At 43.1% G+C, this 13,024-nt stretch overlaps 1 protein-coding gene across 2 annotated transcripts in view; it reads left to right on the top strand.

The window, feature by feature from the left end:
- Nucleotides 1-13,024, top strand: part of LOC149168889 (senescence-associated family protein) — a 285,857-nt gene that overhangs the window by 67,708 nt on the left and 205,125 nt on the right. For both annotated transcript variants that reach the window (XM_089428470.1, XM_089428473.1), the window contains exons 3-7: nt 10,786-10,974; nt 11,298-11,371; nt 11,534-11,610; nt 11,792-11,863; nt 12,025-12,093. In XM_089428470.1, the coding sequence (XP_089284596.1) occupies nt 10,786-10,974; nt 11,298-11,371; nt 11,534-11,610; nt 11,792-11,863; nt 12,025-12,093 (481 nt within the window). The remainder of the gene's footprint in view (nt 1-10,785; nt 10,975-11,297; nt 11,372-11,533; nt 11,611-11,791; nt 11,864-12,024; nt 12,094-13,024) is intronic.

Below are 13,024 nucleotides of genomic sequence, written 5' to 3'. Positions count from 1 at the left end.
ACTCCCTGACATGCCTCAGAACGTCATCCTTCAGGCCCCTCCATGCAAAACGCTCTCTGATGGCCCTATACGTCTTTGTGAACCCCTGGTGCCCTGGCAGTGGCGAGTCATGGACAACCTATAAAATCTTCTCCCTCAATTGGGAGTTGGGCACCAAGTAAAAATGGTCTCTGAAGTAAATCACCTTGTTCATCACCCTGTATCGGTCATCTGCCATCGCCCCATCAAGGACCTCACATGCAAATCGGTCCTTGGAGTACTCCACCAGAGACTGCACCCTCCAATTTAGGGCAATGCTCATCAGTGAAAGGGTAGCCGGTCTCCTGGACAACGCATTTGCCACCACGTTGTGCTTCCCTTTGACATACTCAATGTCAAAGTTGTATGCTTGGAGCTTGCTCACCCACTTCTGCTGCCTCTCCTACAAGTGCTTCTACTGCAAGAGAAATTTGAGCTGTTGTGGCCTGTCTTGACCCTGAACCTATACACCACCAAGTACTTGGCTAGCACAAGCATGATGGCTAGCATCTCCTTGTCATAGATGGAGTACTGCCTCTCGTGGGGCAGTGGTTTCCGACTCTCGAAGGCTATGGGGTGCCCTCCCTGCATTAAAACTGCGCCCACACCATCTTTGAATGCATCACACTCTAGTATAAAGGGCTGGGTGAAATCCAGAAGTGCAATACAGGACAATTGCTCATGACTTGTTTGAGGCGATCAACAGCCTCTTGCGCTGTATTTGTCCACTCAAAGGCCTCCTTCATCAAATCGGTGAGGGGACATGCCAACTGAGAGCAACCCTTTATGAACTCCCTGTAGTAAGTGCAAATGCCCACAAATCCCCTCAACTATGTCACATTACGAGGCTCTGGCCAATCCGGATGGCCCTGATCTTCTCCTCATTGACCCTCACACCGTCCTCCCCAATGATGTGCCCTAGGTAGAGCATCTTTGTCAAACCGAACTCACACTTAGATAGTTTTGCGTAGAACTATTGCTCCTCCAAAATACACAACACTGTCTCTAAGTGTTGCAAGTGCTCCTCCCATGTCTGACTGTAAATCAAGATATCATCAAAGAACACCAACACAAACTTCTACAGCTGTCCACGAAACACGTGGTTCATGTAGGACTGGAAAGTGGCTGGTGCGTTGGTTAGACCGAAAGGCATAACCAGGAACTCGAAGTGCCCATAGTGGCACCTGAAAGCGGTCTTGGGGACATCCTGGTCCCTCATCCTGATCTGGTGGTACCCTGAACGTAAATCAATCTTGGTGAAGAACTTCGCCCCCCTTAGCTTGTCCATTAGCACATCTATGCGTGGGATGGGGTAACGGTTCTTTATGGTCTTTTTGTTAAGGGCACTGTATTCAATGCATATGTGTAGGGACCCATCCTTCGTCTTCACGAGAACAACTGATGAAGCAAAAGGGTTGGAGCTAGGCCTGATGTGCCCAAGTGCCAACAACTCATGATAGATCTCTCTATCTCATCTCGGTATGCCTTGGGATGTCGGTAAGGGGTAGTAATCATGGCCTGTACCCCCGACTCCAACTCAATGGTATGCTCAAACCCCTGGTCAAGTGGTTGACTCGGTGGTATGTCTCCAAACACTACTGGGTACCTATCCAAAATGGCCTGTATATCCGGGTGCGGTGGCTTGGGCTGACCCCCAGCCTCTGAAACCCTCAACTCCACAGCCCACTCAATGTCCCCATGTCTCAGATCAACCTCCATCCTGTGGGCCGAAACAATCTGTGGAGGGTAAGAGTGCATACCCCGTAGCAAAACTGGTTTGCCATCTGGCCCTATGAACTCCATCTCCAACTTCCTCCAATCAGTAGTGACTCTACCAAGCGAGTAGAACCACTGGACACCCATCAGGACATTGGTGTTCGACACGTGCACCGCGAAAAAGTGATCTATCACTGAGTAGTTCCCCATGGTCATTGTCAAAGTTGGAACATAGTGTGTGCACTGCATGGTTCTGTCTCCTGGTACCAAAACCGAAAAACCCTCAAACTCCTCAGTTGTGATACCCCTCCTCTGGAACATCTATGCATCAATAAAATTGTGGGTAGCCCCACTATCCACTAAAACCGAGACACACTGCCCCTGTGCGGTGTCCTTGATCCCCAAATTTGAAAACTTGGGTACCCCACATAAAGATGCAAGGACCCCTCCTGATGGAGCAAAAGGAGCTCCCCTTGGTGGGGGTGGTGGTGGTGGCCCCCTCTTTGCCTGCAGTGTGCTGTCATCTAAACCCACCTCCAAATCTACATCATTCTCCAAATCACTGTCAGAGAAAACCTCAATGTAGTGTGCATTGCCCGTTGTGCATCTATGGCCTGGAGCCCATGGTTCCTGATGGGTAAAACACAACTTCCTCCTTCAGAGGTCTCTCCGGGTATCCTCATCCTATTGCCCACGCCCCTAGTTGGCTATCGATGGTGGAGCTCTAGTATCTCTTCCCCTTTGCTGGAACCCCTGTCTAGGGGGTAGTGGTGCTCTAACACTCGGTAGGGCATCCTGCAAATCTTTGGCTCTCCCCAATGCGTCCTGCAAGGTAGTGGGTCTGTTGGACTTTACTAGTCCCTTCAGTGGCTCTGCTAGCCCCTTTATAAACATGAAGACCCTCCTGGACTCCGATAGATCTAACACCATCACTGACAGCCTCAGAAACTCCAAAATGTAGGCCTCAACGCTCTCAGTCTGCTTGAGCCTTGTCAGCTCCCCAAAGTGCTCCTTCGGATCCTTCCTCTCAAAATGCTCCAACACCCTCTTGGTGAAATCCTCGTAGGTTGTCACCCCGGCATGTCCCATTGTGGTTAGCCCATGGAACCACCAATCATGGGCTTCACCCTCCAAATGTAGCGTGGCAATTTTTATTGCCTCCCCCTCCGTCATTTGGTTTAGCTGGAAGTAGACATCCAACTTCTCTACCCACGCTCTGGCTGAGCTCTTAGAAGAGCCATCGAAAGTTGGGACAACCTTACCACAATATGGTGCAAATCTGTCCCCTGCGTGTAGTTTCCATCACTTTGTCCCTTAGGTCTATTATTTCCCTTCAACTAGCAAAAGTCCCTGAAAGTGATAGCTTCCCTGAACTTGGGTCCATAGGACTGATACTCCAAGAAGTAGTCCCCGAAGGCAACTCATTCTGCCCTTGCTGCCCACCAGCTCTAGATGTCAAGAACGTGGGAATAGTGGATCTAGGTGGTGTGTTGGGAATAAGAGGCATGTTGGGGTTAAGGGATGCATGGTGTTGTGAAGTACTGGAGCCTTCACCCAGCTGGAATTCCCCTTGAATTCCCTTACCCTTGTTGTTGCCACAATTCTGTTGCCTTAGTTCCTCAATACTCTTGGACAGGTCCTGTACTGCCTTCAGCAAATGATGAGCAAACTCCTCCTCCTTACTTCTTCTATCTCCCTCATTCTCTACCATGTTTGTTTCCACAACCTCCGGTTTAGTTATCACGGGATCTGGAGTAATCTGCAACTGCCTTTCTCTACTCTTGTACCTCTGTCTCTGGTAAGTCACGTTTTGCCTATCCTCTGGTGTCATAGACTGCGCTGCTCCCACAGGCTGAGCCAAGTCTATGAGCTCTGATACCACTGTAATATTCCTAGGGAATTTTTACAGTAAATAACAAAGCATACATAGACATAAAAACCACGAAAATCAAACACATAAATCAGTCCATGAATTTGCACCAAAAACTGTGTTGCTGAGCCATTTTATTATAAAATCAAGAGGGTACACTGTGGTGCTAGAAAGTGTGCACCTGGGCTTGCTCAAGGCAAGCAAGCTAAGCCCCAGGTGAATAATAAGAGGTCCCTCTCAAATCTGCCGCTGCTCTCTCTTGGCTTTGTGCTGAACTGCCCAGAAAATCGCTGCCAGGGCCTCCTCCGATGCTCGGAAAATTTCGAGAAATTAACCCTGTGCTCTCCACCAAATACCCTAAATAACCCACGAAGGAATTGGCCTATGGTTGACCTTGGAATTTAAGCCCTTTTTTCCCTCTATGGTTCCATTGCTGGATGGTTGACCTTGGAATTTAAGCCCTTTTTTCCCTCTATGGTTCCATTGCTGGGTAATTTGACCCACCTGTCAATTCTACTGCAAAAATCCCTTAAAATAGTTGCAATCTCCAAGGAAACACTCCCCCGGGCTCCTCCTCAAATCTCAAGCCCAAACTCCCTTGACTCCTCAACCTCCAAGAGCACCTCCTCCGAGCACTGCGTAGTCCCTGTGCTGTTGCTGCTGAATCCTCCCCACAAACTTCCACCCCCACTGCTGGAACGAACTACAATGGATGGAACTCCCTCCTTGGGCTAGCACTGGAAGTCCACTGAAGCAAGGGTTGAGATTTCCACTCGGAAACACTCGTGTGCTAAACAACACTTGCAGACTTGGCTTCAGCTCAAGCATGCTATGTCAAAGACAATTTTTCTCAAAGATGAATGAATGCCAAAATGAGTGCCTTTCCTTCCTTTTGTCAAAATGCCTCCAACGTGCTCATGTGGGCCCAACTCGATTTCCTCCCACCGAATTTCCTCCAATGCATGCGTACTTCCCATGTGGGCCGCAATTCTCCATGGGTGGCCCCCATGCTCCACTAGTGGCTTGATATTTCCCTTCCATCTCTAATGTTTGGGGGTTTGCTTTAATAAAAAATCAATGTGGGACCTCTAAACCCACATTTCCTAAGTGCAAACATGAATTAAGACAAAATTGACGAAAATTGATATTTCACTTAGCAATAATGCTAAGTGGAATATCACTAGAGGTCGGAATAATTTTCCAGAGGGCCAGAGAATTATTTCTAGAGCAGCAACAGTCAGTCAGACGTAGATTTGAGGCAGATCTGGGAAGAGCGTGTGAGTGACTGCATAAGGCTTGCGCAGACGCTACACAGAGGGGTCAGAGTTAGCTAGTTCGAGTGGCCAAACTGAGCTGGGATTTCTTTTGGAGGAGGGTAAATTTCCCTTGGTTGATTTTGCCAGTGTTTCTCTCAGATCAGATTGCCAGTTTGGGCATCCATAGATTGTACTCAGAATTGCACTACTGCATAATAATAAGACCCTCATCTACTGCACCGGTTTTCCAGCATTAAGTTTTTCTGGGGACATTTGTCCAAAAATAATTGTGTCAAATATTTATTGTGTGTGTGCTAGCATTTTCTCAATTTCCAGTTTATTTCCGCAACATTTTTATTTATGAAGAATTGCAGTGTGATTAATTCGTTATTTTTCCGTAACAAAACAAATTGCACAATTTATTAGTTAGAAGAATTAATTCCAGTTTCTGCAATTCAAGCAAATTTCACAAGATCTATGTATCAGGTGGATGTAAAATTATGACAAAACCAATGTTGACTTCCTAGGACATGTATGTTAAAATTCTCAGATCATGTTAAGCAAATTCTGCATGTGTATAGTGAGTTTGCACACATTTATTGCAGGCTTTCCTTTACCTTATTAGGTGTTCCCTCTAGAGATGGTCCACAAAGGAGAAATTTTGGAGTAGAAGAAACACATAGCCTAAGTGAATCAGAATCTAGATTTCCCTATTTAAGTTTAAAAGGTGCGTGTCAGGAGATTGCTGTGTAATTAATACAACTTGCTAAGGAGGAGCCGATGATCTTAGAACACTATAAACACAATAGCCACTTTAACATCTTTGGCCTTTTCACGTTGATGTGACAAAGGGAGCTCTGCACAGTTGAAAATTGGGGCCACTAAATTGATAATCAATTAGAGGGCAATGTAAATTGAAATACTTCGAAGTTTAAAATAAGAGTAATACCTAAAGCAATATATATTCAAGATGGTTAACAACATCAAGTTCACCTGATCATTATAAAATAGGTCTCTATGCCTGTTGATACTATGGTCCATCCCCAACAGAAAGTGAAAAGGTCATTTCTCTGGTCAAACATCATTCCCTCCATGGTGTCCGTTCACAACATAACAATTCACAAATACAAAAGCCTAACCAGAACCTAGAGAATCAGAAGTGAAGAAAATAAAATCAAATTGTAGTGGTGCCTAGAGTCCATAGTTCAGCTAGAAAGGTTGGAAGCACCACATGTGAAAATTCCTAGATCTAACAATTTCAGGAATCCTACTGCAACCAACTGAATCTACTTCTCCTAGATTGTAAATTATGTTACAAACTTATTTTAGATTTCTTCATGAAATATCGAAGCAAATTACTAAAGCAGCCTACACCAAATTAAATATGATTCTGAAAAATAGAAATTGAGCAAGGAAAATAGAAACACATAGGATAGTTATTTTTGGAAAAAGTCCCCGGAAAAACCCAATGCGGGAAAACCGATGCAACAACTTTGAGGGTTTATTATTATTAAGCAGTAGCAAATTCTGAATACATTACTGAATACCTCATAGGGTTATTCAGTTACAAAGAGAAATACTGGTAGAAGTTTTGTGAGTTTTACTTCACATAATCACTGAGAAATCCTGGTTGATCCAGCCCCAAACTGACTGCCCCGCATCTTTTTTGGCTGCCTCTGTGCAATGTCTGCATCAGCCCAGCATCAAGCTCTCTGGGTGCTGCGTCACTTCTTTGGCTGGTCAATCTGCTGCCTAGGAAATTTGATTTCTGCCTCCCGGTCTCACACCCTGGCTCCTGGCTTCTGAAAATCGAATTCTTCTGCAAATTTTGGACTCCTCTCTCTCCCTTTGCGCTGGTTCTGCGTGGTCGTTTTGGCCCTGTGTCAGCCTCTGCGTGGAAGCTTCTGGATCACTCACTGCCTCTCTCTTTTGATGTATCTTCGACTGAGAATCTCTCTCTGGAAGTTGCTATCCCTACCCCTCAACTGCAAGAGATCTCCTCAATTGATTTTTCCTCCTGAGAACTTCTCACTTCAGAAAATCGATTTTCTCAATCTCTCTGTGTTTTCCAAATGACCCTCAAGCCCCTTCTTATATCTTCCTGTTCGACAAACAATGACGTAGATTAAAACATAATCGAAGGCTGAGATCGTTTTGGCTTTGATCTGTGTCTTTTTCTAGAAGTTTCACCCTTGATTAGATTAATACCCATTAATATTTTAATTTTCCTAAGTTTAGACTTAGGAACCCCATTAAAAATATTAATTATTTTAATAAAATCACTGCTGGGTGGAATTTCCCAAAACGCTTTCTGGGTTCTTTGGAATGCATATGCCCAAGCCTCCCTGCAAAATTTGAGGCCTAGAGCACATCTGATGCTACCCCAAATCAACACTCCCTCTTAGTGAGAAATGTGCTCTAGCAATACACTGCTATTGCATACTGCTATGACTCTGAAGCATTGTCTTTTGCGCTGCTGATGTTTGACACATTGTCCACCAACAACTGCGCTGCTGTTGCTACTATACTGCTGCCTTTGACAGTGCCACTGCTAATGCTACATCTGTACTGCAACTCCCTCTCAAATGCTGCATCTGCTATGCTGCTAGCATTGCCACTACTAACACTGCATCTGTACTGCAACTCAGTTGCTGAGAGAAGCAACTGAAAACACCCATAACTGGACAAGTATTCAGTGGATACACCTCGGTGCTAAAATCTTGATTTCTGCTAGTCCCACGCTCTCTTCTGAAGCCACTGCACTGCTGAAACTTTGCACTGTGCCTCCTCGCACTGCTACCTCTCTGCTCTGCGCTGCTTACATTCTGGCATTACTAACCACTGCATCTGTCGAATCAACACTCCATGGCACCAACTGAAAACTCCACCATCCCGCTACTGCTGATCATGGGCTCCCGTAGCAAGGTGATGATCTAAGAGGTGGGCTCCTCAAGGATCCTGCCCATTTGTAGATCTATCGAACTACAGTTCTATATCAGCTCTCCTCCCTCCTGGAGGTATCTTGGCTGGCATGGCAAACTCCTCCTCCTGTTCAATGTTTGTGGCTGCAACCTTAGGATCATGCTTCTCATCCTTGTCCTTTTTCTTCAAAGGACACTGGGATGCATAGTGGCCCATCTTGCCACATTTGAAGCTCTTCACCCTAGAGACGTCGTTCTTTCGTCTCTGTTGCCCCTGCTATCCCTTCGATACAAGGGTTGCATTATCCTCCTCCTCGACTTTGGGCTTCGACCCACTGCTGCTGACCTTGAGCAAGTCTCTCCTCAGCTATTCTTGTTTTAGAGCTGCCCACATCTCGTCCCAATTTGGCAATATTGCTTTGCCTAGGATACTTTGGATAAAGATTTGCCACTCATCCGAGACGAAATTTAGAGCCAGTCTCACTAACTCCGAATCCTGAGGTGTGTGTCCTGCAACCGACAGCTCATCACGGGTCTTCTTCAGTTTTGTGAGGAACGAATCCACGTGTTCTCCCTTCTGCATCTGAGCAGATCTCAGCTTCTGCTCTAAGTACATCTTCCGCTGCTCGGAAGATCCTTGATACAATGTGGCCAAGGCATCCCACATCTCCTTAGCAGTCCCTTTGCTAGCAATGTGGCACACCACGTGATCCTTGACTCCATCCAGGATCATCCTCTTCGCCTTAGCCATCTCAGCTCTGTACTTCTTCAGCGGATCTGCATCCGCCGGGACAACTACCACATTATCAACATACATCTTGAGGGCATGCTCATCTAGAAGGAAAGTCATTCTAGCCTTCTAGATGGCATAGTTGGAAGCCCCGTCCAACTTGTCCTGATCCCTCAAGCCACTGGTTGCCATATCCTCCAAAAAATGTCGAACAACTCCCTCTTTCTCCTTACTACGTAGCTCCTAGGCTGCCGTACACACTCCTTGGTGGAACTGGTAAGCTATTGCTCCTCTGCTGCTTAGCAAATGAGAAATACTGATTTCCTCGGCAAGAAATCACTGAGGAAGTATTCCCTCACTATGCGATCTGCTTCTTCCTTTTGACGACTTTTCTGCACAACACTCATCTTGCAGAAACTGCATCCCTCTAGTTCTGCGTGGCTCTGCGTAGCTCCCTCTGCCTTGGAAAGTTTTCGTTCTTGCAATCTTACCTTTCTGTCGACTCACTTAGAGAGAGACACCCATGAAAAATATAGCCCTCTTGGCTAGAATTGTGCAATCGCTCAGGGGATTTGAACTGCTTCTTGTTGTAGCAAGTTGGCCCTTGCTTCAGTGCTAGATCTGCCCTTCCTTGTTTCACATCAACAACTCTGATACCATGTGAAAATTCCTAGATCTAACAATCTCAGGAATTCTACTGCAACCAACTAAATCTACTTCTCCTAGATTGTAAATTATGTTACAAACTTATTTCAAATTTCTTCATGAAATATCAAAGCAAATTACTGAAGCAGCCTACACCAAATTAAATATGATTCTGAAACATAGAAACTGAGCAAGGAAAATAGAAACACATAGGACAGCTATTTTTGGACTAAAGTTCCCACAAAAACCCAATGCGGGAAAACCTGTGCAGCAGCTTTGAGGGTTTATTATTATTAAGAAGTAGCAAATTCGGAATACATCACTGAATATCTCACAGAGTTATTCAGTTACAGAGAGAAACACTGGCAGAAGCTTTGTGAGTTTTACCTCACACAATCAATGAGAAATCCTCGCTGATCTAACCCCAAATTGATTGCCCCCTGACTTTTCTGGCTGCCTATGTGTAGTGTCTGCGTTAGCCCAACGTCAAGCTCTGTGGTTGCTGCGTCACTTCTCTGGTTGGTCAATCTGATGCCTAGGAAATTCGATTTCTGCCTCCTGGTTCCCGGCTTCTAAAAATTGAATTCCTCTGCAAATTTCGGACTCCTCTCTCTCCCTCTATGCTGGTTCTGCATGGCCCTTCTCGCCCTGTGTCAGCCTCTGCGTGGAAGCTTCTGGATCACTCACTGCCTCTCTCCGCTGATGTATCTCCGACTGAGAATCTCTCTCTCTGGAAGTTGCTATCCTTGCCCCTCAACTGCAAGAGATATCCTCAATCGATTTTTCCTTATGAGAACTTCTTACTTCAGAAAACTGATTTTCTCAATCTCTCTGTGTGTTTTCCAAATGACCTTCAAGCCCTTTCTTATATCTTCCTGTTGGACAACCAACGGCCTAGATTAAAACATAATCAAAGGCTCGGATCGTTTTGGCTTGATCCGTGTCTTTTTCTAGAAATTTCATCCCTGATTAGATTAATACCAATTAATATTTTAATTTTCCTAAGTTTAGACTTAGGAACTCCATTAAAAATATTATTTATTTTAATAAAATCACTTCTGGGTGGAATTTCCCAAAACGCTTTCTGGGTTTTTTGGAATGCATGTGCCCAAGCCTCCCTGCAAAATTTGACGCCTAGAGCACATCTGATGCTGCCCCAAATCATCACCACGCTTCTTGTTAAGCATGTGAGGTGCTTTAACAGATCCAATGCCCGGTGACTGATAAAGCATTAAAAATTTGAACAATAGCTTTGGTGCTTCACCTGATATTTATGTTCTGTGTGTATGTGTGTGGTGTGTGCATATCTGTAAGTATGTATTTTTTTAAGTACACATTCAGAAACAAAAAAATGTATAACTAATTTGCACATTAAGCTTTACACCATAAGGATGTCAGATACACCCCAAATAGCATAACTCTTTCACTGCATCAGTAAATAAATGATAACTGCACTACCAAACTCAGCAAATGATTTCCACCCTCAATTCTTGTTCATGAATGATTTCCCAGAGATTTATTATTGCAGGTTTTGAGATGGGTTTTGTGGCATGGAAATTCTAGCATAAAGTATCTCACAAGCATACATTCATTTGCAAGATTTTTCTAAACTTTTGGAGCATGTTTCAGGGACCCCTCAATTCCAGGCAAGGAAGATGGACACATTTTTAACCGCATGTGTCCAAGTGATAGTCGATTTTTATTTTCACCCTTATCTTCTAATTCTTGTCAAGGCTTAGCAAATGCTGCCAAATATGCATGCAATGATGCCAAGTTTATGAACGAACGAGCACGCAATGACATCATTTTACTCTCACGGTAACTTTATTTTCTATTTTTCATTCATGTGTGTTTACAGATGCATAATTGGCAATTAACATATGTCTCTATTGATCAGATGATAGAAGAAAACTAAGTTGATGGTGATCAAGTAGTCTACATTCATTGTTTTCCAAATGGGTACATTATATGTGTGACTTCACAAATCTCTTAAACATGAAAGTGGAACTTCTAAATGCAAGTAATGGTGTTTGTCATTAGAGAAAATCTTGCTAGAGTTTATAACATTTCGGCTAAATACATGTGGTTGATATCCCCTTTATTTGTAATCTTTCATTCTTATGTACGTACTCTTGTTGCAGAGGGATCACAATATTGAATGATCGTGCACGTCAGGATGTTGCAATTATTGGCTCTGAATTTCTCAAACTTGATGGTGAATATTGACAAAGATTTTATTATTTGGGTTTCAAAGCTTCTGTATGTCCTTATGGTGTACAAATGATGCCTGACTGGTTTACAATCCCATATTCTTTCTAAAAAGATTTGATTTGATTTTACGTTCAATGCTTAGAGTTTTAACAAAGTGTACATACAGCTCGAGCAAGAGAGGATACTGGAAAGGTGGACAGTGGTGTCAAGAAAAAGGCTGCATGTCTTAAGCATATAGCAGAGGTCAAATCTTTCTTTTTTCTGATGACAATATATCTGAATACGTAGGTGTTTTGACTTCAATCACAATATATGATTTTACCACATAAAAAGAGATATTATCAAAATTTTCAATTGCTTTCCTTCCCAAACATTGAAGATATGCTAACTTGTATATCCTGGGGCCTGTTTGTTGTGTATGCAGGGTCTCACAGATAAAGCACAAACTAAGTTGAAGATGGCGGCAGCTAAACACTGGAGTGATGGGGCTTTAGAAGTAATCTATTTGACTAATCATCATAAACACTAATGTGAAAATTTCTTCCAGTGACATTTTCTAGTCCTGTGCAGGATATTAATAGAGTGATTGAGTACACATCTTATATCACTCTCTATTATGTACAGCTAATATTGATATCCAAGTCTTGGTTTTCCTAGGCTGATTTACGGCGAGCTGATATGCGTGCACGGCGGCGTGCCATGGAAGATGCCTTCATGGCTTTAGAGGTATGCCTGACATTGTTTGAATTTACATGCACATGGAAGCTAATTCTCGCATGATTTCTAAAGTAAAAGACCAAGGATAGCCTGACATGTAGGAGGAGATTCTATTCTATTTTCAGTTAAATGGATGAATTGAACTATTGACAGATGCAGTTTATATAATGTCAATATTTTATTTAGTTATTTATTATGGCAACTCTTTATGGACAATTAACCCAAAAGTAAGCTCAACCCACCCTAACACACTTAAGCAAAGAACAGGGTTTGTTGATATCTTGCCAATGCCTTTACAGTAGCCTGTCCAAAGGCTATGTTACCTCCTAGGTTCTCAACTGGTGCAAATGTTCCCTAAGAACAAGTTGTGAAACACCAAGGGAAATTAGGCAAACTACCCACTGTCACCTCGGTAGTCTTGCCCTTTTAGGCTAGAAAAAGGTTCTAGTCAATTGGGGAATCCCTAAAGTCAAACTAAGGTTGGATCATTGTTAATTATGGAAGGAAAAGGAACTTAGTTTCATTTAAGGGCTTATGGTTATTGATGTAATATCCAGATTCAAAACTAGATTTCAATTAGCCTCTTATAGATGTATAAAGCAGCAAAAAACAAGAGTAAAAATGAGCAAATTCAGCTAAGGTTTTAACACAAAATAATGTAGATTTGTTTATGGAAACCACAAGCCAAATCCTAAATCTGTTTATGTTATATTTCTTGCTGTAATTTTGAGGACTAGATCAGAAATTTAAATGCCTCTTTTAAGAATACAAATCAATAATGAAAGAGGGCTGAAAAGAGCAAATCAACTAGGTTTTTTAAAGCTAGAGAGATCAACAATTTGCTTCTAGAAACAATAAATTAATTAGCAATCTGATTTTAACGATTTTACTTGATGAAATTTCAGATTTAAATCAAACTTTAAAATGCCCTTTTCAGATT

The sequence above is a fragment of the Pinus tabuliformis genome, chromosome 4_2 (assembly GCF_031772625.1).
Source record: "Pinus tabuliformis cultivar Carrire ecotype Pingquan chromosome 4_2, CPIR1, whole genome shotgun sequence".
Taxonomy (NCBI): Eukaryota; Viridiplantae; Streptophyta; class Pinopsida; order Pinales; family Pinaceae; genus Pinus; species Pinus tabuliformis.
This window is presented reverse-complemented; position numbering and strand designations above follow the sequence as displayed.